The sequence below is a fragment of the Platalea leucorodia genome, assembly GCF_965183815.1.
Source record: "Platalea leucorodia genome assembly, chromosome: 5".
Taxonomy (NCBI): Eukaryota; Metazoa; Chordata; class Aves; order Pelecaniformes; family Threskiornithidae; genus Platalea; species Platalea leucorodia.
Genome location: NC_138827.1, coordinates 72,309,913 through 72,337,437, shown reverse-complemented (window position 1 = coordinate 72,337,437; position 27,525 = coordinate 72,309,913). Strand labels below are relative to the sequence as shown.

The following is a 27,525-nucleotide window of genomic DNA, read 5'->3' as shown; positions in this document are numbered from 1 at the left end:
TGGGGGCAGGTACAAGGAGGACTAATGTCCTGCCAATAAAGCTGCACATCTCTGGCTGATGTTCAGGAATATTTTTGTCCTGTCAACCTTAGCAAGACGCAATGAAATACGAACTGATTTAACAGACGTGGTTGTACAGGGTCTTCATTCCAAAAGAATTTCCCTAAACATGCCACAAAATCTGAATTATAGCACAATTTTAGGCGACTAACCTGTTCAAGTAAAAACCCAAGATGAATACAAACAGATGGGGTGAGAATGAGTTCTGACAAAACCTTTCATTACACTTCTGGTTTATGTCCTAGTACTTCAGATTTAATGTCCTAAATCAGCTTAATACTGTAATCCTCAAGCATAGCAAATATTTTAGTACTAAAACTTAGCTCTTCCTACTTTCTTTAATTCAATAACGTTTTTCTATACTTCCAGTACAACTCAGTATAGCATACGTTCTGGTACATAAAAGGTTTTGTAATTTTAAATTTGAACACATGTGCCACAGAGCTGTGAGTTAAACCTGTCTGACATTTTAGAAACATTCATGGTTACTAAAGACTGTGTTTGTCTGGCTAATGCCAACTCAAACACCACCTGTGGTATTCCAAAAGGTATGCATCTGCTCCAGCTCTTCCTATCGTGGTTTAGAAGGACAAAGTCTAACATGAAAGTACATGTCCCATTTTCCCATTAATCCTCCCTCATACTCTCCTGTTTTTCCCAGTCGTCTTCTCTATGTGGCTATATAATTTCTAACTTTTACCAGATTCTCTTTTTAGGACTTCAAAAATATTTTTAAAGTCTTTTGTAACTTTACGATAACAATAATCATTACATTTCCCCAGCCTCTAACATTGTACTGGTTGGTCTTACCAGGTATTTCCCAGATGACATTATTGTTAGAAGGAATTGAGTGATGAAGCAGAAAGTGGGAAGTTGGGGCCAGCCAAAAATCCTACCTCACTCCAGGGTCCCCGAGGAACGCAGTGAACCGTATCTTCCCTTCTTTTCCTCAAGACCTTTGGCACTCTCGCTCAGTCAGCACCAGTGTCTCTCAGTCTCTCTCTCTCACTCCTGTTGCTCATTCAGCTCCCACCCAGCACAGCACCATCACTGAAGACACTGCTCTCCCTCTGCTGCGATCCCCTGTGTCCATCCCAGTGAGCGGAGACCGCCAGCGGAGCAGCTGAACCTCTCCTGGTTCCTGCTGAAAGCCGTCTCTCCTCCCCAGCTGAGAGGCCTCAGCAAGGGCTATTTTCCTCCATCCCTATCCTTGCTTAAATGGAGATTCGGCTGGCTTCTGGGCCTCCTTCTCAAAGATACTTCACAGACATGAGATGCAGCTCATTGGAGATGTCCTTAAGCAGCAGGAAATTAAGGACAGAAAAGGCTGTAGAAGCCTGACAAGCCCAACAGAGCCGTCAGGAGGAGACAGAGGCATGGCCGGCACTCAGCGGGGCGGAAGCTGAAACAGCGAAATGGGCCGGTGAGGAGAAAGGCTTTAACCTCAGGAGGACCCCAGAGAGATCAATGGTCTCCATTGACACGCAGCTTCTGTTTCCAAGGCATCAGCTGGAGTGGCCTTCTTCAAACAGATAACTGCATCTTGTATGAGGGCACACCAGTGCATATGTTAAATATGCGTAAATGCATTTTTTTCCTTAAGCAAGGAAAAATTTTCCAGAACTTGAAATATAAAGCAAAGAGAAACTTGGGTTCTGTTTCTGGCTCTGACATAGAACAGCCTGATCTTAGGTATGTTACTTTGTTTCTTTGTGCTTTACCTTAGCCAGTTATTTCATGGGGAAAACAGTACCTTCCCTAACTTCAAAGGTTATTCTGATTATTTTAAAATAACATGAAGATGAAAAAGGCAATAATGATAAATAGTAATCCTTAGTTTGCACTTATGCAAAATCCTTCTACAGATCTAAGTACTTGACTTCAGATGAAATACAGACATCGTTTGATGTTCATTTCTCGCAGCGCAAGTGCCAGCTCAAGCATCCCTTGCCTCCTACTCCCCGGTGCCGGCTCCAGCCCAGCGGTGCTCTGACAGCTGTGCTGTACAACCGCAGTTACGCCGAGCAGGGAACTGGGTACGAAAGCCAGCGGGGGAGACCACAGGAGGGGAGGAAGGACGATATCTACGGCAACACCCCTGCCAAAACAAATACACATCAACCAAGTACAAAGGCTGGTATCAAAGCTATCAATTCGTGTTACACCGTGGGCATATGAGAAATACAGCTGACTTCACTTGTAGAACACGTTCTGTCTGCCCTACAGTAACAAATTTGTTTCAAACCAGGAATAAATATTTCAACACAAATCTGAATAGGTTACGGGGAGACATTTCATAATCCTATGGAACTGATTTGCTAACGATGTTGGAATCTGCGTGATTGCTAGATTAATTTCACAGATTGAATAAAACTTTTACATATTGAGTGATACAGATTCTGTAACTGTTCTACTTCAAACATATTTTCAATGTAATCAAAAACTTTCTTAAATCAATCCCTGCAGTTGTCACAGCCCTGAGCATTGGTTTCAGCTGTTTTAACGATGCTGTACAATTAAACTCTAACACTGAGATTAAGATCTTCACAAGACACTTCTTTACACAAATACTGTAGAAATTAGAATGGGAAAAGCAGCCTTTTAAAAAATGAATACAAAGAAGGCTTCTGCCAATCTGATTTACTCAAATCCTGAGTGTACCATGAAATCCTGTTAAATGAATGGCAAAAACCTCAGGCCCCATTAAACAAATAGAAATCTTTTTTGTGAAACAACAAAATAAAATGAAACTTGAGACTGACTCCTTCCTTACAGGTGTTTCTGCTTTAACACATCACAAAATACAAGCAGTCATAGCCAAGGTTTTCAAATTATTCTTCTGGTTCCCAAGTGGACACCATCAAAGCATTTCTAGATTTTAGCAAAGACACTGTGAAATTTGCCCACTTTTAATACATACTTGTTTGGTCACCCAAAATTTAAGACACCCCCAATCACTAGTCTTCTGAAATTTTTTGCCCATCGTTCTCATGCTACTCTTAAAAAAGCCCAGATTTAGGAATATGCAATTCTATAAGCTCCATTAAAGTGAAAATGCATAACCAGGACAAAAATGAGGATTTATGACTGCCAACTGAAAAGGAAGACTTCAATCAACTTTACACTTTCAGCCTGCACTATGGTTTGGTGGTTGGGTTTTTTGTTTGTTTTCCTGGCTTATTCCTTCTAACAATTCACAGGCAATCACATCAGTTATGCCTCTGAGCAGGTACCGTCCTATTATTGTTTCAGACAAGTTCTGTTTCCCAATCTATCCTTTCAAAAAGGAAATCCCAGTCTTCTATGATTTCTATGATGCTTACAAAATACACTTTTCTATTTTTCTTCCTAAACTGCCCTTTGCTCTAAGATTTCAAATCCAGGAAAGGTCTGTCAGGAGCCCAGTTCACTGCAATAATGTAGCAAGTTGCAAGTACTTTAGGACATTTCTACCAAACAATTAAAATATAGCTACATTACAGCTGTAAGCCGATATCCAAACTTTGAAAGGTATTTACAAGTACGTATTTGCTTCTCCAGAAGAAAAAAATTGCAGCTAACAGCACCTACCTGGTAAATATTTCATTTTATAATAATCTAGAATGAATAGAAAAGCCTGCCTTCCAATCTCATTTCAAGGACTCTATCATAACACAGGCCAGCATCATGCCAATAGCACTTCTGGGAATAAGACACTGCTACTGACACAACCCATTACAATGACTACAAATACATTAACGCAGCAAAGACATTCATGACATGCTTCTGGCATCACCGTGGCACTGAATGTGCTAGGCCATTCGTCAGGTCCTGCTTAAGCAGAAACTGTAAACGACTAAAAGAGATCATTTCAATTCTTACACAGGCCGCTAGAAAAATCTCCAAATCTACCGGTTTATAAGTGAGTTGGTAGGTGAGCATAAGTTAGCCTGTAAGTGTGCAGGTATAAAACGAACATGTCTTTGATGAACATTTGGGTGACATATGATCTCAGCTAATTAAATATTTAGCGCTGCCGTCCCCCATACTATAGGAAACTTCTGTTGCACAGCAAACATAACATGGTGACCACACAGCCAGACTCTTACTAAATACAGGACTGTGCTCACGTCCACTCCCTGCTCCGTGTAGCCTACTGCAGGTTGTAATACTACACACTAGCTCGGTGTAGTATCAAGTTCAGCAGAGTTGGGAGAAGCTATTCAGACTGATATCTTTGGTATGCTATTTGACTTGGTCTATTCTGGAATATTCAGTGAAACTGAGGATTCACAATTTATGAGTTTTCCCCACTAGCAAAATTTAATTATTATTGTCTTCATAACAGATATCTAACACCCCAAGACCATTATAAAAACTTTCTCCCCACAGTAGAGCTTGATGTTTTCTGTTTTAATTAAAATAATAATAATAAAAAAACGCCATTTACCTGATCTGTATATAACCAGGAAAAATCATGTTAGCATACCTGAGAGATACAGTTGAAATCTCAAATTAGTTTAAAACCTTTCCCTTGATGCACTTTCTCCCACTGCCATTAGACACTAACTATTCTCTTAGTGCTGGGCAGTAGTAGTCTCCTATTTAACCCTCCAAAGCTGAGCAGGGTTAGCCCACATTTTCCTCAGCCCTCCCGCATTGCAAGTGTGCCTGTACAAGTACTGTTTGCAGGAGCTGTGAGGCCCGTGGACAGCATCCCTCCCAGAGCTCCTGGCACAGCGCTCAGGAGATGTGTAATGCTTTTGGTTTACAGTCTATATTTATTTCACCCACACACATTTTTAGTTTGCTCCAAAGATGCTATGAATGGCTCTGCAGCTGGGAGTGTCTAACGTAGGTGTGTACAGTGCCCTGCTCACCCAAACCTACGTGTGGTGGTGGACGCTTCCCAGCTTCATCTGCACAGCTAACAAGTGCACGATTGATCTGCTGACAGTGCTGACGAAGGCAGAGAAGCTCGAGTTACTCTTCAGGGTCATCAAAAAACTTTTTCAAAAACCAGTTTAAATATTTTCTATATGTTCATCTGTCACTAACTTCTGGTGGGTTTGCGTGCTTTATTTCGCAATAAGTTTTCACCAAGTTTTCTCTGCTTTCCCATAGCATTGCAGAGCAGCAGTGTCTGGACTTGCATTCGAAGGAAGAATATTGCTAAGTGTAATTCACTGAGGCTTAGCTAGCATCATCCATTTGCCTTACTCACTGCAATTATATCCTCAGAGAATAGAAATGGAGGAAAACAGAACAGCAGTTAGAATATAACCAATTTGTATTTGCTGCAGTTTAGATGCCTACCTTTCAGGAGTTCATGTTGGTGTGAATGTGGGTATTTTCTCCACCCTTGGGGATTATTTTGTCTTGTTTCTTTGTTGGGGGGGTGGTTTGGGGTTTTGTTTCTTTTGGGGTTTTTTTTGTGTATGTTATTTTGGTGTTGTTTTTTTAAACAGTAACACTTCCCATGTCAAAGGGACATATATATAAAAACTGTACTTGTGTTTTATGACGTTTGTACTAATTCATTGAGGTTTAAAGTTCTCTTTCTGCATCCCACATCACTACTTTTACAGTGAGTTAATGCTTTAATGGGAGAAACAGTACTACGACCAAGCAACAATCATCTTAGTGACTCTGTATAGATGGTCCAGCTGTCTAGAGCACGTATCAGCCATGTATTCCTTCAGATGCATGCATCCAGTTTGTGAATAGATTGATATACAGGGCTCTGAACCATCATTCAAAGATAAATGGAAATACTTTGATTTGGAGTAGGAAAAAAATCACTTTCACTGCTACAGCTCCAACACTCGTACTTCCTGCCCAAGGGTTACAAAAGTGAGAAAAGCTTTTATACAGGATGCAAGGATACCTTACCCTTCCTCAAATTATATATAGTTTTGAAGTCAATATGAATGTCTGGAACAAGGAATTTTTTGCTCATCTAAGAAAATATTTACAGGCCTGCAAGCAGTTTCTAAATGAGCCTCATGCCACGAGTCTAAAAGAAGGCGAAAATCCAGGCTAAAGTCAAAAGCTGTCTTAATGTCATCCACAGATACTTCAGAAACCTTTAGAAAATAATTGGCCTGATACCAAGAACCATATATGCAATATTTTGTAGGCTCAAACTTTAAAATAAATGCATAAAACTGTAGTGCTGAAACACTGAATCCACCTCACTGGAACCTTCAAAGGAATTTAAAAGAACTGGCTATTCAGTCTCAATGCAACTTGGTATTGGATGTCTTAGAAAAAGAAATCCTTCCTCAGACCTCTCAGAAAACATCAAATCTGTCTTTCTACTCTAAAACAAGAAAAAAAGCTAAGGCACAAGGAAAAAAGCTATGGCAATAGAAAGTCTTCACACTTCCCTCTTTCAATATCTTTCCTTGCCCTTAGAAGAGATTGAATTTCTAACTTCTCCCCTTTAGACATACCTGTATAGCAAATGTTCTTCCATGAATCAATTTTGTATGGAAGTACGCTATACAAATTAACTGAAATAAGGTAAAACTCATATAAGTTAGATTTTAAGACTAATGAATATATTGATTTCTTTCAAATTGTTGAACGTGTTACAGAATAAATATCTTAGTATCCCAAAATAAAACACTGATAACCAAAACAGACTTTCAAGAAAGAAAAAATGTATGGACTGTCTTCATAAATCTGATGACATTCAGTATGTAGAAAGATCCATACCTATTCTGCTATTGAAAGCACAGAAGTTTAAAAAAAAAAAATTCTGCAGGTTTCTAACAGCTGGCATTAAAAGTCAGATTTCCTATCACAAAGTCAGTCCTAATGAGAACTCTAACAAGGGAAAGTCTCTGTCACACACAAAAATAGACACAACGCTCAGTCTCCCAACTCCAATGCTTAGGTGTCCATAGCAACACAGCACTGCTCATTTTATTTATTAAATACAAAACAGCGAAAATAATCATAACAAATGGTATACATCAGCAACAGCTATTTCAATACATAAGGAAGGAACAATCCCAAACCTATTAGGGAAAGAGAACAAAACTGCAATGTGACTGGGAAGAGTAACACCACAAAAACTTCAAGCTAAAATGAAAAGACACAAAGACAGACTCAGTATGGGTATACAGAAGTAGTGATCAACTGCAGAACTCTACTCTTGATATTTCATATAAGTCTCCTTATAACATTTCCAGGAATCCCCCTCACCCTAATCTGCCCTATTAACAACAGTAAGCTCTCTTGGTTATATAACCTACACAAATGTAAATAGACTTCTGGTATCAACTTCAATCTCTGTTTGCTTGAAGGCCTTTCAATAGTACAATTACATTCATGGGAATCTTCATCAAGATTTTAGTGAAAATACTGTCATCACCTCCTGCTTGGACAGCAACAATAGGAATTATTTGGTCCTGAAAGCAACAGCTTTGAAAAAAAAAACTGCAATTGGTGTATAATCAGGAGTAACATGACCAGGAGCACACTGACGTGATGCTTTCCTGTCTGCGCTGGTTCCCCTGGATGCTCTATGAACTCTTTGTTTTTCAAGCAGATGGTTTCTGTTAGCCAGAAAGCCAAAAGATCACCTCGGACCTCTGCCACTTCAAAACAGCCCCAACACCTCAGTTCTTCAGAGATAACGGAGACACCTATAGCCGGGATGACACACGTCAGGAGCTAGATGCCCAGTTAAGAAAATTCACATTCAGAACTGCAGAGTTAGCCACAGGTTCACAATTCAAACACCTGAGGCACTTACCTGAATTTGCCATTCACTTTGTTAATAAAAAGAACATAAGCCTTTCTTTGTAAGGAAAACAAATTTAAAACCCTATTTCCCGATATCCATCCACACGCAAAGATATTGTCTGATACGGTCGAGGGAGAGAGACAAACTAGCTAACACCAAGTACAGCTCCCAACCTTTTTTATACTCCCACTAGAAGATGCTCCAACACCACAGTTATGAAAGCAATAAAAAGAAATCAAATCACATAAAGAACAACCATTTAGTGCCTATATAGAAAGATAAGCACAGACCGCCCTGAATTCAGGCTCTGACTGCAGCGCCTGCAAGCCAGACCCGACCCAGCAGCCGGGCCGGCGCGGTGCTGCCCCGCAGCCTTTGCTCCCTGGCCCGGGGAAGGCGGCTATCTCTGCCCACCGCCTGCTCCGCACCAGCCTCTGCAGGGGCCGCCCGACACCTGACTGACATAATTCCAGCTGTTTTAAATGCTTTGTCTGAAAGTAATTCAAGTGCTCTTAGAAACAATTTATCACATTGTTAAAAACCAAATGCTTTATTTACCTACAGCTCCTAAGACTGTGCCAGATTGAAATATCATTAGTGTTTTACCTCCAGAGAGTGTCCTCTCTGAAGATGCGCTGTATGCTGTATCATAAAGAAAGGAGCCAGAAATCAATGTTAAGTAATGTATTGGATTTTCAGGATCGCAATATTTTTCAGATAAAGAAAAAAATTTTACCAAAAAAGGCTCAAAAAGGAACACTGATTAATGACCAACTCTGAAGAGCCAACATCTTTTAATCGTCTGTCTGGACTTCCAGTCTCCTCTGAGGAGGCCGAGTTCCATCGTGCTGAGCCATGGATGCAACTCGGGTAAGGCTGCAAAGCAGCTGGGCTAACAGAGGACTATTTGAAGTGTATGTCCAATGCCAAGAACCTAAAGCTTTCTTTCTAAATTGTATCAGTTCAAAACCAAGGGGGTAACATGTATTGGAGAAAACCATGATATAGGATCGGATTTTTGTCAGCAAGCTTAGCACATAGGACAGAAATAAGTGAGGCTTATTGAAAATGTCTAATTAAGGAGCAAGAAAAAGCCATGAAAGGTTTTCCATGATCTAAACACTATTCTGCACAGATGGGCTTAATAGTACTGAACAGCCAATAACAGACCCAATATTTATAAGCCATCTTCTGTTTTGCACTTAACAGTTCCAGTCCCAAGTCTGCCTCTTACTGTGTCAGTAGTCTGCAAACAAAGACCCGTCTCACCATTACTGTACTGGGGACAGACATAACCGGTGATGGGGTGGGGGTGGGAATTTATTAGTAGTAGCTGGCAGCACCTAGCAGTGCTTTATAATGGAACTTTGCAGAGTTCTTGTTCATTTTAATGAATGAACATTCATTTCAACATTGTTAAAGAAAACCAGAGTAGAGCCATGCTAAAAATCAAATACGAGGAGCGCTACTAGGGTGACACCGCAGGAGAAAGGGGATTATGAGGAGCAGCGTTCTCAGCAAGGCTAGCAGCTCCAGCCTGCCCAGGGAGAAACAGCTGTAGCACTTTGAAGCTAATACCCTCTGTCAGGAGCTGCAGCAGCGGAGAAGCCTGCGCACAGCCATTTCTGCCACTCCTGCTCACTGCAAGAAGCCTTTAGCGTGACAAGACATGGAGAGGGGGATATCAACAAAGCCAATGTGAAAATAAACATGGTTTGAAAAAGCACAGGGACATAGACAAGTAGAACATTCACAAAACACAAATAGTGTTTTAATTTTCCTTGGTAATGACTACAATGTACAGTATCTTGGCTAATTCAGTCAGTATACTTTGTTGAGGAGAGTTACCTAAACCACATTTGCAAGTCTTCAAAGGAGAAATGCTTCCATGGCGGTGTGTAGTCTTAACTCACTCTGAAGCGTTAAGATTTACAGCACCCAGTCTTAAAATTTTTGGCATGGGTGGAATAGTTATTAGAAGCCTATTACTACTACTACATCAGAAAGCCTGTCAATCCAGAATGTCCCCAAAAAGTGTACTGATATGTCAATCTGCCTTCTAGAGAGCTCCTACCTATTTGTCAAATTATCTGGGTTGTTAAATAGCAGTGTAGGATTTGTTTAGAATAATGATATTGTATACATGTATTATATTGCATATTGCAGCATCTGAATAAACACATACAAAGTATAGCATCCTTGCCTGTTCTCCATTTTGCCTTGCAATGAGGCAAAAAAATTCCTTATCTACTACCTTTTTTAACCTACAGTCCAATTTTCCCTAATGCATTCTGAAGAGTCCCATTCTTACGAGCTTTATCTACTTTTGACTTGCGTCTATAAGGCATTCAAAATAAAGCCCCAATGTGCACTGTCACAACAGATATCTGCTAATTACTGCATTGAATTTATTACACAACAATATTAAAGTCAAACAATACTCCGCATTCTCAGTAAATGGAAAAAATATATTTACTGTATTTGTATTACCCAAAGATATTTGCAGATCTTTAAACTCTTAGAAGTGCATAAAACATACTAACCATAAGCAACTAATTTCCAGCAGAGATGCAAATTAGCGCCTCAAGAACTGCACACGATACAAGAATCACCTATTTACAGATATTAGTCAGCATAAAATGTATGTTTTCACTATTACTGAAGGCAGCAAAAAACCACTGATTATATTTCAGAAAATGGACGTTTCCTTTCTTCATTCTAGACCTTAAACTCTAATAAAATATTTGCTGTGTAGTACTAGAAATATGCAGGACACTTCAAAGATGACAAAGATGCAGATCAGACAATTATATCAAACGAATAAGCTAAAAGCTCTGTTCACATCTACTTGAAGAACTGAGATCTCTAAGGACTCTAAAGTAAAATATTTTTAGCCCTCTGGAACAAAGTGCAGTTATAGTTCTAGCACTTCACAAACATACTATTGCAATGTCAAGATAAAGATAAAATCCCACCTTGCATCCAAAAAGCCCTTTTTTAGATTCCAACAGATTTTTAAAAGAACTTTGCAAAGGTCCTTGTTCTCGGACCTCCAGGTCATAACACAGTACCAATTCCTGCTGGCACAACTCTGCCGTTACCTTGTACAGCTCTCCTATCAAGTGCACTCCAAACAGCAGTTTGACAAAGCAATAGGGAATGTACTCATAAAAACCCAAGGTGTTTTTTTTTTTTTGTAAAAATAATATTTGAAATGTTTCTCCTTTTTCAAATAAACATATTTGTTCTTATTTTATTTAACACAGTTTTTAGCATTTTGTGGGTTTGGTGCATAAACAGAAATTTTAAAACATTTCCAAACGTTTCCAAAACGTTTCAATCTCAGTGCAAGTAAAACACTTCCTGACTAAATGTTTCTGTAAGAGAAAAAATTTACATGTACAGTTTTCTGTTTAAGTAGGCTTTGCCTTCACAGCTAACATTCCATATTCAGACTCCAACTGCACATCAAAGCTTTACTTTTAAATTCAGTAAAGATGCAAGTTTAATCTCAGGAGACTATGATGTCTTAGAAGTTAAAACATTAAGTGCTGCTACAAACAATCTTGAAGAGATTCTGCTTTTGATATATCCATTTCTAATGAGAATCACTGAAGTTACTCAACAAGCATTACCAGTTATCTTGGGTGACTTGCAAAACCTTCCACTGGTTCTACAGAAGCTATGGCTTTCACTTGAATTTCTATATAACCTTCTATACTAATTGCTTTAATACTTTGTTTGCTCCCTACAACAACTTTCACTTCTACTTTTTCTCCCCTACATTAATCCACAATACTATCACCTTTCCCTCAGCTGCAACAACATAAGAAATAGCCTTAATTAGCACACATTTCCAAAATGTTATCACTAAGTATTTGTAGCAATGTGCACCCTGTGTCACAACCCCCTCTGCAGTTAATTCATTTCCTGTAACCAAATAAACAGCAAAAAGTAAATAATACAAGAATTTCTTTTAAACATCCATCAAATTTCAGACAGAAAGGCAACTGAAGGTTCAAGAAAACACACATTTGTCAATACCTGGCCAAAATCCAAAATATTTCATCATTATGTCAGTATCTTAAAGAATTATTCCCAAGAAAAAGCCACTTTTTGTTTTTCCCCTCTATTAGCTCTTCCACATATAATCTCTTTTAACAGAGATACATATTTAGAAATCTCCACGCGCATTCAGCTGGATCTCCTTCAGCAGTTCCAGCACCTTCATTTTCTACAGTGCCCTAAAATAGCTTCCTGGGAGGCACAGTATCGTCCTCTTGCACCAAATACTTAGCTGTCTCAAAGTGAACTCTTTTTTTTTTTTTTTTGAGATATTAATTACTGTCTTAATATTTCCTCCCCTACCTTATAATATAGTGAAGGCATATTAACGACATATAATGCCTTATCTCTTCACTGAAGGGAAGATGTGCCTGACTGACTTCCTATCGTTTCAAGAGTACAAGTTTTAATCCTCGTGTGGATCAGTCCCGCCTCCATCTTTCAAGACAGAAGATCTGCCACCTTGCAAAGGTTTGTAATTTCCCCTTTGCTATACATCCAAATCACCTGAAAAAAATACAGTGCAAGTAAGGGGAAATGCTTATTTACAGAGCGTTTTCTTAGATTAGGCAGAACAGAAATGAAAGACCAGCTCAAACACCGGCTACAAACTTAGCTGATCAGGTACTGCAAGCAGAACCCAGCTGAAGTAACTGCATTTCAATTATAAATTAATATCGGATGCTGCTCTCCAGAAAAAAGCAGTTCAAGATAACAACCGAGAGTGAGCAGGGCTACAACTTTCCAAAATTAGCCTGACATGATCTAATTCAACTTCAGTGGGAGTTAGATTGGGCCATGTGCCCACAGCAACATGAGTCTAACTGCTGCCTCTCAAAAGCAATAGGTAAATGAAAACTGTCTATTATTACCTTAATTAACCTGACCCAGCCACATACATTAATAATTACTTTTTTTTTTTTTTAATGGTAGCTTTCCTCAAAGTTTCCACAGAATTCTGTGAGCACTTAAAGACAGACTTGTATATATATATTTTCTATAGGTAGCAAGAAGACTGGCAAAGAAAGGCCAGGATGATACACTGGAAAGATAAATGCGTCTATCAGTGTTCTAGTATAAAGAAATACCAACTTCCTTCACTGTGTGAGGCAGTTTCTTTATATCCAAATCTCAATGCTCTTCTTTAATATAAGTTTCTAAATCCTCTAAAAATTGCAGGCACCATTTGTTGCTCCAAGGAGAAAACTCTACATCATTTCAACAATAATATGTACCAGTAATGCTCAACTGTTGCTGCCAGGGATTTTTTCCATATATCATGCAAATACATCACCTGTCATACAAAAATGTATTCTTAACACTCAGTTGCTGTAAGATTAATTTATTTGCAGTGCCAGGAATGCAGCCTTGAGGAAAAACAAATAATTAAAAATGGCTTTGTTGCTTTCATTTTGATGTTATTTTAACGTGAATGTTTCATTACAGCAATATATCTATGACCAATGAGGGAGATCATTTACGTCTTTCGCTACTTAAATTCTATTTAAATGGCCATTATGAATGATTGTAGAACTAATGAATTTGTCTTCAAAACAGTCTCAGAATTTAGGCAGCACACTTTGCAGACATAAGAGGCAGATATTTAACAAGTCTCAAAATAAATATTTGACAAAGCCAACAGAGTAAATACACCTCAAAACATTTACCCAGGAAGCCATAGTTGACCCTTTTTAGGTCAGGTTAAGGGGTATATACACATACTGGTTGAAGGTAAGATGGATTTTTTTTTTTTTGGTCAATTTTTTGTGAAAATAGAAGATGGAAGAATAATGAGTCTATCCATGAGTGATTTAGCAAAGCATAAGAAAGTATATTTTTTTCCCCAAAAGCGCTTCGGTTGAGGATGAGAGGTTGTTTTTGAACTTCTGCATTTCAGTAGCTCCGAACTCCACAGGCAAATCTTCAGCTCTGAAATAAACACAGTTCTTCAACCACTGCTTCTCCTGGCATCAGGAAAATCTATCTGAATCTTTGCATTTTTAATACCTCCGGACTGTGGGCTGTAGACTACAACCCATCCTACAGCATTTGCAAAATTCTAGCTGGAGGGACTAGCAACCAACAACTACTCAAATCTGCCTGGATTATCTTTAAGATAGAAGTGAACAATATTATGACTACTCAGATGTATGATTGTTTTAAATTACCAGCTGCACATGAAGAAGCAGCAAGGATTAAATTTAAGGCTTCAAGAACCTGTTCGTCCTTAATCTTATTTTTCATTTTTATAAAAGTTTTTTTACAAGATAGGATGGATTTCTTAAAAAAAAAAAAAAAGATATTCCACTCTGCACAGATATGGTTGCAAGATAAACATGTTTTGACATACTAAAAGACAATAATGACAAAAATTAAGTGTAATATTTAAGAGAAGAATTGCTATATTTAATGATAACAATAATTTGTTATATCTAACATATATTAAGATCTTAATTATCTTAGTCTTCTTGAATCATTTATAGTCTAGCTACATCTTTCAATACACCACTATTAATTGTCCTACAAAAAATTGTAACCAAAAGATCGTATAAAGTAATTTTTTTATTCCTCTGTTATTTTTCCGTATGGATTTAGCTCAAGAGCCTAAAAGTATTCTGTTGTCTCCACAGATCCTTCATATAGCTGCAAGGAAATATTTTTAAAAGAACACCTACAATTTTCCTTAATAATTAAGTCTTAAATTGTCTAGGTTCATCAGTACTGTTTTCAGGTTCAGTTAGTTTTTAAACTATGGCTGAATTTCCACTTGTTACTCCAGGAACTTTTTATTCTGGGTGATTTTACTGGAACTCAGCAGAAAAACATTTCCAAATATTTAGTTAACTGTTGGCTGAGTTCATCAGGCTTCACATAATTAACTATACACTAGTCACACCTGCTTTGAAATTTACAGGATCATAAATATAGTTCTAGGAGGCCACATACCTTAATTTCTGTCATTCAAGAACTATTCAACATTTTTAATGCCTAATCAAAAATATAGATGAAATAGTGCTCTTACAGTTCACGGGCTATACTGAAATAACCTTCTGCAGAAGATTTCCCATATGACTGTGACCTGTTCAATTTAATAATCTGAAAGGTATGGTAATATAGGTTGCCACAGCCTGTACAGCTAAGCTTACTAGAGTCCTTAAAGCATTCTAAAAACTTTAATAGAAAGGCTGGAAGAGTGCCCAAGTAAGGTATCTAGTAGGTTATTCAAAGCTTCCCAATAATTCCATAAAAATTGAACTTTGCCAAAGCAAGAATTCTGTCCTCAATGTTGAGGTGGCAAAACTAAATCTTACAGCACCAAAATGGGTTCTAGAAGGAGTCGAGAGGGCTGGGAAAGGGACCGTGCAGACTCCAGTGCCTGGAACGGGGTCAGTACTGTTGCAGGGGTCTGTGTGCCACAGCCTCCCTCTTTTTTCACCCTTCCAGCTTCCTAGAACATCCTCTGCTTCCCCAGTGCTGCGCGTGTACAGGATTTACACTGCCAGGAGCACACGCATCTCTGTCAGATGCGGCAGTAGCAGAGCTTTACAAATAAAACACCAGAGCGGCAAATGAGGCCATCCTTGCTGCTGGAAAGGCCAATCTCCATCTCTTAACCTAGTCAAAGCAGACAGACAACTGTGCTAGGCAGCAACCTACTTTGCTTATGCCTAAAGCCAAATTTGCATATTATGGAAATGGAAGGTGACACAATAACACAAAACAGTTTGAGTCAGTAGAAATGTACACTGCAGCACTCAATTACAGCTGGGTGAATTAAGGACTGTGTTACAAATTTAATTCCCCCCAGCCCCCCCCTTGCAAGTCAAGCTAGATCTTTCAGTATTAAAAATTCAACTTAAAAATCATTTTAAGATCTTATCACCCAATAACCAAATTAACTCAGCTCGTAATTTCTACCCTTGGAGAAGCACAGGCACAAGTAATTTTGTAGGAACCTTGTCTTCCTATTTTGGGGGGATAGAAAGGGACAAGGAATTCTCTTTGCATCTTTTTTCGCTCCTGTCTAAATCCCCTGCACAGCACTAACTCCAGTCACATTTGGGGAGCCCAAGGAGATGACCGTTACCGTGGCGTCTGTTCCACATTGCACAGTGCTAAGCTCAGACACTGGTTCCAAATGGTGATTGCTTTCTGGTTCTACAAATAGTATTATCAGCCAAAAGGCACCATGTCTTATCAACTCTCTTTACCCATTTATACCGTACTCACTTTCCCAGAAAAGGTTGGGTTTTTTTTTTTTCAGCATGCCAAGCCCTCATTCTGACCAAAATTGCTTACAAGGACTCCATCCTACAGCTACTTTTGAAAGCATCAGTATCTTCACTATCTTAGAGGTTAACTCAAATAATATCATTCCTAAACATAAACTATTCTTTTTGCATTCTATAGCTGTAAATACTGTCCAGTTAAAGACATCTTCATTTCACAAAACACTTTTCTCCTTGATAAGGAACTCCTGACATACAGACACAGTTGTACCTCCATTTACATACCTGCCTCTATTCAATTTCTCTTTCACAATTCTTATTTAGAAAAGGCTATCCAAGTGTTTAGACTAGGCCACTAACCCAACTTCTTTACAGGTTCTTAATTATGCTATACAGCATAACAGCATGTCTGCTAGTCATGATCTTTCTTCTGTAATAGGAGGTTAAGGGGTCTGATCCCTTGATTTGGATCCATACGCTATGTTGATTTTATAATAAATAACAGATAATCTAATCTGGAAGAAAACTACATTGCTCAAACTAGTACTCTTTGAACGTTATGCCAAAGTTAATCTCTACCAGAGATATGCAAAAGAAAGAAGTCAGATATCAAAGCACTGCAAGACTGTTGGAGAGAATCTCAACAGCCTGATATAAGACCGGTTCTACCGCTCAAAGCTATCTGTGAGCCATGACTGAATAGACAGGCCAGACTTTTCAAAGGTACCATAATGTTAATGAACTTACTGGCCTGTTTTTAACAGAAGTCTGAATCCTTCTGAATATCCCCACAGGCTTCTGAAGTTGGGTATCCAAATACCAAAGCACCCAAGATTAGAGACCAGTTTGGAAAAATGTGATCTGCATTCAGCAGTTGCCTATACAAACAATTCTCTTGTAAGCATTTAACTCGTTCTTTGCAGAGCACTGTGGAATATATAAGTGTGATAAACTTCACATGGAAAAGCTCTGTTCTGTTTGCCATTTCTGCTGCATATAAATAGAAAGGTCAGAGGTTTCGCATTTTACAGTACCATGAAAGAAGGATCTTTCTCGAAATTATTTAAACCATGAAATGCCAGAGATGGAAACATCTGACTTACTGTAAGGTGTTGTATCAGTAGGGTCAGGAGGTGGAAAATTTTCTGTGAAGTTGACATTACACAAGTCCGTACTACAGCAGCAGAAGCGATATGTTCCATTCTGAATCAAGGAAGGGGTGGTTGTAACTATACACTCCTCAAAGTGACACTCTTGTGGGTCTCCTATATGAGACCAGCAACCTGTAAAAAGAGGCGAATTAAAGAATTCTTTTTAAAGGAGGCATAAAATTCATTCTAGTGCATGGACAATTAAACACACCTATAGAAATCCATAATTACCTAATTAAATGTTACAGAGTGGGGTGAAAACAGTTATAATTTGCTTGTCTGACTTCACTACCACCTTTTAAACCAAAAACTGAAGAATTTCTTTCAAAATTTACCAGAGCCAAGGAGAAGAAATACAGGCAGCAATGAAGGCCAACATCAGACGTATCCAGCTGTCAACCTCAATATGATAAAACCTGAATTCTTGAGCCTTCTAAGCAGAAGTATGCCATTCCCCACTTCTCTGATACTACAGACAGTACTACCACCCTCTGGCCCACAGGCTAGATGAAATTGTGACCTATTCCCCTCCTTAGAGCTAGGCCACAAGACTGCACCTATAGTTTGGTGCTTCTTGTATCATTTCTAAAAATTCTGTCCTTCGTCACTGTCAACATCACTGGCCTCTTCTACAGGATCACAACTTATTTCTTGGTTAATGCAGGCCCTTTCTCCCTGCAGCAACTTCTCCTTCCCAAGTATGGTCAATGGCAGTTAAATGTCATTTATGCACAAATGCCTGGAAGGGAAAGAGGCAGCATGGGGGCAGAGGTGAGCAGCCAGACTGCTTCTTTCAGCAGATTACCAGATCAAACATGAAACAACAACATTGAGTACAACTGCACAGGATGTTTGTAAATACCAGTTTTCATTCGGTCTTATACTACACTAACTTGTATCCAAGTAACCAAAAGCAGAGTCCCCGAGAACGGTAATCAAAACATGTCTCCAGCAACTACAAGACCCTTCTCCCTACCATCACTCTCCCTGCAGAACAGCAGCAAATTGACAGTGACATGTGACGGTTTTGTGCTATAGCTGCAATTTCCTTTGTAAACAAACATCCAATCAATATGAATATACATTTTTACGTAATGAGACACTTATTTTTAGATTTATCATTACATCAATACGTATACTGAGACACATTCAAGAAAGCCATCTTCCTCTGGACATCCTAAGTAACAAGCAATTTGAGTGTTTTTTCCTTCAACTGTGCATTGATCTCTTTGGTCTCTTTTAGAAGTCATTTATTTCAAAAAAACTTTCCGTTCAGATTTAAAATTGCTAAATTGGAAGCTTAAAAACTATGCATTTGTACAATGCACAAGCAAAATATCTAGCTTTGCAGCTGTTAGACTGAAATGTTACATACCTTGTTTTACAAGATGTATGTCTCCTTCTCGTGTTTTTTCCCAAAGTCCATAGCAGGTACTACCTTTCATGCACAAAATTGTGCCATTCTCCTGCGAGATTCGGCTCTCACTGATTCCATGGTCCTGCTGATATGGGTCCTTAAATGCACACAGCCGCTCCTCACTCTGCGCAGCTTTAGACAAAGGAAAATATTTTTTGTCAGTGATTTTATGCATAAAATATTAACTGTAATAAAAGGATGATTAAGGTCTTCTGGAAACCTACATTCAAAACCATCCTGAATTATACATATCCGGTCTTTAAACTGTACTCCAACAGTCAGAAATAAAAATGAGGTCTATCCCGAAGTTACTTTCATAAAAAGTACAAAAAAAACCCAACTCAGCAGATGTTTCAAAATGAATGTGCAAATGTTTGAAGTTCACAGGTGCAGAATAAAAATTTCATTGCATAGTCTGCATCATCTGCATCATTTGTCCTCAAGCATAAGTTACACAACTGTTAGCTTGTTTCTTCAGCAACCACATGCGTTTCTTAAGTGTTTCCAGATCCTAAACCAAGATGATCTTTTTCAGACTGCCATCCAACCCAGTGCCTACCTAATTCAGAGGGCTTTTTCCACTCTCTTTCTATTGGCCTATCTCTTTTTTCTACATGTTATCCAGCCGTTGCACTGACATTTACTTCTTTTTGCTCAGGAACCTATCGGTTTCAGCTCTTGCACACAACTTCATTAATGACCACCAACAGAAATACTAACGGCAGGGTAAAACACAACCGGCTGACCAGCAGTTCTGGGAAACACTGCCTGTAAACAGGAGCAACGTTGCGTGTAAAGTCTCCTTGTGGAATGTCCAGCAGGAACATTGTAAAACATAATAAGAGAGCGCAAAAATAAATACCCAGGATCACCTGAAAAATCCTTGGGGTTTTTTATTAGAACAAAACCAAAACGACGCACAAAAAGCATACTGATTTTTACAAGAATATTTAATCAACAAACTTTAATATCTTAAGAACTCGTATGTTTTACCCATATGCTTACTGCTTTTTTGTTTATATCATCTCAATGAAAGGACTCAACCATGCTGATATGCCTCTGTCATCTTTTCTTTAGGAAAACACATTCAAACAATAAATTCTTCAGAAAGGCATCAAGTCCAAGATAAATAAATCCTACATTTGTAGCGAATATGATATTTAGAATATTTTCATTCTTCCCTTGGATGACTTTATAAAATGCATGGAAAGTTAGGTGTGTAATTACAAGGCATTTAAGTATTATTCAGTAGTATAGCTTAGCAAACATCCAGTCGCAGTAAGAATTTGTACTATGTATCTCAACAACTAGACTTCATCCAGTTCTTTAACTCCCGTGAAAGCACTGGTAGCGAAAAGATGCAAGGTGGAGTAGATCGGTCTTTTGGGAAAACAGATTTTTAACTTAAAATAAAATTATAGCACATGTAATTGTAAATTATTAAAGGTACTGTATATGTATAAAATATCTCCTCACTGAGGATTTATTTAATTGATCATTCTGCAGCACTGGCCCCAAAGAAGCCATGTTTCAGCGAGGCAGACTTACTGCAAAAATGCTGTTTCATTGTGTCACCAGAGCAGATGATTGGGGGTAACAGAAAGACAAACCAAGAGACTCAGATACACCTCTCACTTCTAAGGCCATTACTGTTCATTAAGGAGTCAAAGTTCAAAATTCTCTGAGACAACCATAAATAGCTGCACCATCCAGAAAAGCAGTCTGTCAGTGACTCCCAGTTTATTCTGTGGCAGCAGTAATTAAAATAGCACAACTTAGCTTATTTTTTAGTGGTCTGGTAGGGCGTGTATGATCAGTTGAGCTGCATGTCAGCTCAGTGGCAGTAAAACTCTCAGCTGAGGAGACAGGAACTTCTTAAGCCACTGTAATTCAATCACTTGCAGCTCCACATACTCCAACAACCTGGCTGGCTGGTCATGCTACTCACCCACATCTCTGTACGCTGGTCAGCGTACAATTAATGCTTTACATCTGGAACTAGAGTCTTGAAGTGATAAATACATTTATTATAAAGCAGTGGCTTGATATTCAGAAACTTAGTTGCCTAAATTTCACATCTAATTTTTTTTCTTTCTAAATCAGTAGAGTTAGTTGAGTTACTGAGGACAAAAAGGTCACACATTAACAGCTAGCATATGCTGCCTCAAGCAGTACTTGCCAGTCGCACGTAGTAGTTTTATTCTCGGGAACAGCTGAGTATGCCAAGCGTGAAGCATCTGTCCTGCATTCTCTGCTCCATGACATGGGACTGGCCAAGAAACAATGTATGAAAGGACAGTACTCCACTGCCGTAAGAGAACTGGAGCTGACTAACTTTTTGAAAATCTAAAGGAGAAATAATTGTCACGGGACTATAACTTTCAAGAGAGAATGGGACGGAATTATACGGCCTTGTGAAATACGGCATATCTGCTCCTAGGGACACTATGAAGGTTTTAAAATCAGTTGCATGTGATAGCTGAGTGGGACTAAGGTCATCTGAGATGTTGGTTGTTTACAGAATGCTCAAATTGCTGCAAGATAAGCCCTTTCATAATTTGCCTTTATTGTGAAAAATAAATTAAAAAGAACAAAATTTATAAAACAGCCACACAGATTTGGTTTCCTTATCAAAAACCTGTGGTTAAAAAAGTAATTCCAGGAAAGTCCACTTTCATAATACCTCAATAGGTTAAAAAAAAAATACTAAAAAACAACAACAACAACAACAATCTTTTAACCTCTGAACTAATGGAAGAAAAAGAACAAAAATCTTTTGTCTTTGCTTTCTACTCAGAAATATAGTTACATGTATCATGTCTGTGCTCCAGAGACACAGACAGTTTTAATTGCCTACTTTTTTGGTCTCTTCACCTTTCTATAAATCTCTTAGGATCAAGATTGAGAGGCAAGAACATGCAGAAGATACTTGAAAAAAGAGAAGTTGTTACCCGTTGTGCTAGATGCTCTCCAAACATACACTACAGAAAATAACAGTTGCTACTAAAGGCTTTTCTGATTTAAAAAAAATGTATTGCGCTATAAGAATACCTACAGAGGGGAGGAAGGGGCAAGCATGGGAAAAGTACAACACCCACTGCCAGCAACCTGAGTGTCTATCAGTTTTCTAGCAAACTAGTAAAAATGCAACTTAACTTGCCACAATTCAATGTCAGACGATCTCAGTGGGAAACTTTTCCAACAAAAAATAAAGGCTACTCACCCAACAACTAGAGTTTTCATGCTGATCACTGCACATTCCTGCTTCGATTATAACTTAGAGTAGTACAACCCCTGTGGGAGCAGTACCCACTGCAATACTCTGCTGACCCCTGCCCCTTCCCTGATGGCATGGAACATCTGGAGAACAGGGGACACGTAACAAAAGCTACTTTATTTTTCTCTTTGGCCTCTGTAGGTTCATTGTTGAAGCTGTAATGCCGAAGAAAATTGGGTAGGGCATTCAGATGTCCAGAAACCATCTTGAAGAACAACAGAGTAGATGAGCCGCTTCAATTTCTTTGCATGATTTTGGCACATTCCTGCTGTGGGAATTTGGCAGTAAGGTTTCCTTCTTCCAGGCAGTGGAAACTAGTCAGCTCTAAAAACATTTAGTACTGGAATACTTCTAAGTCAGGCCTTGAAAGCAACGTCCAGCCTAGATGAGTATGCCTTAAACCTTCCCCAAAAGAAATGGAGATACTACTACAAAAACACTCAGAAGCGCTGGGGTGCCTGTTCTAATCTTTACCTATTTCAACGGAAATCTTACCCTGCAAAGTAAAACACTGCTGCTCATTTGGATTTACATGTGTTCCTCATGGATGGTCTTTTATGTCAGTTTTCAGTCAGCATGGTGCATTCAGAGCTGAAACACATCTACCTGTCCCTTGGGAGCTCTGCACCTGCAACATGAAAGGGCAGCCGCTACCACTAATGCTCTCTGTAGCAGCTTAGCTGGAAACAATTCCAAAAGCAGCTTCTTCCAAAACTCCATCCTTGGAGATATCCAAAACCCATCTGGACATGGTCCTGGGTAACCGGCCCTAGGTGACCCTGCCTGAGCAGGGGGTTGGACAAGATGACCTCCAGAGGTCCCTTGCAACCTCAACTATTCTGTGACTCTTGGAGGACACAGGTCTCAAGGTACTCAATGTGCAGCGACCAGACAGAAAACCAATATTCCTCAGCTGGGCTACCTGCTTTTTCTTTTATCTCCCAGGCAGAAGAAATGGTAGGGTAAAGACTAGAACTGCTGGATTCTCTTGTTTGTCTTCAGTTCAAATAGATCCAAACCCAGGGAAATACCTTAGTGTTAATATCTTTATTAAACAATAAGAGCAATTAAAATAAACAACTTATTTATTCTATGAAGACTGAGGCTTCTTGAACTGATCCATTTGGTATATCCAGTTCATTTGCTACCTATGTCAGAAAAATGAAGGGCAAAGCCCCTGCAGCCAGATGTGCTCAGCAGACATTAAGGACCCATGAACAGTTCACTGTACAGCACTCCTTCCCTTACAGATTTCACAGACCCAAGATGCACCAGCAGTGTACCCTCAAATCGGCAAAATGCGGAAGCCATTTACAGATCAAGCTACACAGTGTATTTGCCCAGACATGAAATGTCCCGCATACAAACAAAACCAAGTCCTAGCACCAAAATAAGTGGCAGCACAGGTTTCACAGGACATCTGCTGCATAGCTGAAGTCATCTTTCAGAGCCCTGCTCTTACTAAAAGAAATCACGTTGTTTCAACTCTTTTACAGGCCCTTTCAAGCTATCCATCTCATTACTCATGCACAAGTTAAGCATCACAAAAATAACTGCAGTAAAATCATTAAAATTAATTTGGATTGCAGTTTCTCTATAAATGTGTAAGTCTATAATAACTCTTTCATCATTAGGTCTAAAGCACAACAAACAGAAAAAAACTGCCAAAGATGCCTGCATTCCCTCAAAGATTATAAATCTACTGAATCAAATGAGCAACTTCTTTTTTTGGTGTGGGCGTGGGGGTCGACAGCTCTGGAGAGTTCACTGTACTTAAACACAACTATCTGATTAAATCAGTACATGACGAAAGTGTCATTTCAGAAATATGGAAATTATGACTACGAAAAGGAGAAAGTCACATTAAAGGCTACCTCCAAAACTGGAAAACATCTATTTCTTATTTCTTATCTTTATAAGGTAAATTTCATAGTAAACCGTATTTGTTCATCACATCGAACTCATGATACAGTCAGGTTTTTTCTAATTCACCTTTAATGAAAGGCTATGAGAGAGATTTTGAAAGAAACAAATGGCAATTGAATGTTTACATGTCATACACCACTGAAAAATTTGCTACTAGACAACTGTAGTAGCAACAGATAGGCTGACACTGAAAAGGACAAAAAGTAGAACCTGAACAACAAATCGTGAAGGATTTATAACAAAATGCCCATTTTCCACTCCTCTTGAACTTGTGTATCAGACAAACTGTGTCAACATAATTCAATAAAAATAATAACATGAACTCAAACTTCTGTTCTCTCATCTAGCAGAGATTTCCAACGAAGACAAGAAGGGAAGGCACCATTCCCAGAAGTTCTACCAAGGGAAAAACAAGCGAGAGCAGGGCAAGCTCTTCACTTCCCTATCATAAACCAGAAAAAAACCAAAATAAGTTCTGTTGTCCTCCAGCCCATTTTACACCTATATTTATATAAAAATACACTTTACTGTCCGGTTCAAAAATATGCTTAAAACAGGAGCAGCACTACAATTGAGTATGGGTGCTTCAAGAAGTAATCTAAGAAACATTAAATGTTCCTAGCTTTCCGCTTGGCTGCCATTACTGGTGCGTCCAATCACCACACGCACTTTAACAGACTTAACTTGAAGCAGATTGTGAAACCTTATTGTCATATTCCGAAAGGAGAATGGGGAAATGGACTACATTAAATTACTTTCCTGAAATCATAAAGGAACTGGGAATTGCCCATAGTTTCCCCAGTCCATCCTGTGGCTCACTCTTACGGCTGCAGTGCTCTGAGGGGCATGGAGTTCATCCCCATGCCACTACACAGCCTCAAAAAAAAGCACAAGGGCTTCAGGAATTTCCTTTTGGCATATGGCTCGGGTTTTGATACGATTACAATCTTAGCATTTATCAGTTCTACTATCAACAAAAAAAAGCTGAAACAACACGTTATTATAGGAGAAATACTACATTGATGTCTTCAATATTTTTTCCCTTTAACCGTACTGCTATTTCCAACTGCTCAGGAACAGAGAAGTGATTCACACAAATATGTGAATTCTGGATTTTTGTGGTGGTTAGCTACAAAAACACCCTGAGATATGTTTACTATTTGAATATTTGCCTTCATTCCCCACTAAAGATATTTCTGGACAGCAAAAATCAAAAGAAAGTTACAAGTGCATCTACTGTCTGTGTCAGAAATCTTGTGTGCTATGAATATAGGATTCAGCCGTACTAGAATGAGTTTAAACAAATGAATACGCTGTTATTGCTTTTAATATACTAGTTTTTTCACGATCAGTTTGTGTTCTAGGAAAACATAATTACTGAAAACAATTACAACAGAAATACCAAAAGTTACAGGAATCCAACTGCAAATCCTTAGAACATGAGTCATGTTTTCATTAATAGCATAGGAAGTCAGTTCCATTAGTACTTAATCGACGCTTCCTGACCTTACATCTATTCAATGCAGTATGTGGAATTTGCATCAAGTGCAAAGGGAGGGGGAAAGGAAGGAAAAAGGACTCAGATGTTACTCAAGTGGTACAAAGAATTATTCTATTCCATGTTCTAATTGTTGGGATTAAAAATAACTAACTAAATAAATAAATATTTGCCACTTTACGATTAATGCCAGGCAATATATTTCATGACACAACAGTCACAAATAAAAGAATCTGAGATAACAGTCAGAAGACAAAGTTGCATGTAACCTACAAGAACAGAATTGGTAGCATCACAGACCACATACATGGGTACCATGTTGGTAATTATGTCCAACTGCCTTCACGACCACAGAAGTAAAGACGTGAAAAAAGACAAAAACCAAAAAAGGTTTCTGAGCACTTGTTTGCCTGTAATGGTATTTCTTCAAATACAGGCCACCATACATTCAACTAGGAACCTCATTAGGCTGCAACAGATTTTTGGAAAAGATTTGAGTTAGTGAGATTTTCATCAGAACAGCCATAGACACAAAACCTGTCTTCTTTTGGCCCTGTCAGCTCTCCATGGAGTTCTTTTATTTACACAATACAGGGAAACATCATTGCTCTTGAGGCAGGGTTATGAGATAGCACGTGTCTTCGTAATGCAAACTATTAAAGGGAAGGCGATTAAAGTAATGTACATCAGGAGGCTTCTTGGAGTATATCCTTTCAAGTACTGATAGCTGAATTCTGGCGTGATGTACAGAGAAACAGAATCTTGAAGAAATCCTCACTTCGCAAGCTCTCTGCTGCTGCTTTTTTCATCTTTCTCTCCTCAGAGGTTTTAATTACAAATATTTCTAAATGTGTATACACTTACATAAAAATATATCACAAGCAGATGTCTTTTGAAAGAAGTCATTCTTCTACAGACAGACCATCCTTAATACTTAGAGTGGGAGAAAAAAAGCTAAACTGCTGGTAATCTTCCACGTATTTACACTTCCAGTACTCTGCCTCGTAGCGTGTTTGACCAACTGCACAGCAGAGATCTGCACTGAGTGGTCAGGAAGAGAAATACATTGTCTGCTTAAGGATTGGGCATGAGAGCATGAAGGTCTAAACCAACCAGAAACGGCCCAGGGAATTTTTGAGCAAGAGGTCAGGAGCAGCACGGTGCTGGAAGCGCTCGGTCGGGCAGGCAAACAGCACAGTCTATTGCTTTACAGCAAATTTCTATGCTAGAAGTCCTCCAGGTGGGCTCCACAAACACAACCACTAGATGAATATTTTAAAGACATGAATAAGAAAGAATGGAAATTTGCACAAGAGAATACAGTAGAAACTTCCAGGAGGGAAGCAGGAAAATAAAGAAAAATGCTTCAGGAATTTGCATCTGTGGTCAGATGTAGTCTTACTAACAAAAAGAGAGGAAATAAACATTAGAATCATTAAAGCTCCTCCTATATTTTACAAGACATATTACATACCTCAAGATATACTGCAAAATATATTTTGACAATAAACCCCTTACAATTTGTACTCAATGTTAAAATCTGGAATAATCTGTTCACAGTACTGCATGTCCTTAGCCTTCATTGATGAAAATTATTTTGGTTTTGTCTGCTTTTGCTGTGTAACATCGCAGTTTCAACTGCTGGCAATTACACAGAGCCAGGCTTTGATTGAGAACTAGTGCCAAAACTGAAATGATTGCTAGTACTGATATCCCTTTCAAAGTGATTAAGTGCCTGCACATGCAGATGACTAAATCATTTATGTTCGTTACAAGACCCTTTTCCATCAAAATAGCATAAGACTAGAAAAGTCGTGTCTTTTTTTCTGTACGTGGATATACTGTAGTCTTTCCTTCTCCTCAACCTAACCTTTAAGCAAGTGAATTTGAAATCTCTTTCCTCTCCTTACTCCCTTTCTACCACAGTGTTGTCTGCTGATAAACACTACCAGCAGCGACAGAGACGCCAACCTTTTCCTGTTGTGTATTCTTCATCAGTACTTGGGTATGTTGGTGTTTCAGCTTCACTCTGAAGTACCAGTTGTCTGTTAGCACTAAATGAATAAAATAGAACTAGATCATGTGGCAGCTGTGTTGTATCTTGCATGTTGTGCACGATCTTCACACTTTGCTTCCCGCCCAGGCACTGCTGTCTTGCACCACTGCG

At 38.7% G+C, this 27,525-nt stretch overlaps 1 protein-coding gene across 1 annotated transcript in view; it reads right to left on the bottom strand.

Annotated features, from left to right (window-relative positions):
- The window catches only part of BMPR2 (bone morphogenetic protein receptor type 2), a 112,789-nt gene that overhangs the window by 37,804 nt on the left and 47,460 nt on the right, over window positions 1-27,525 (bottom strand). Inside the window, exons 2-3 of the mRNA XM_082311795.1 lie at window positions 18,616-18,789; window positions 17,193-17,372 (exon numbers count right to left, since the gene is read on the bottom strand). Of these exons, the coding sequence (XP_082167921.1) occupies window positions 17,193-17,372; window positions 18,616-18,789 (354 nt within the window). The remainder of the gene's footprint in view (window positions 1-17,192; window positions 17,373-18,615; window positions 18,790-27,525) is intronic.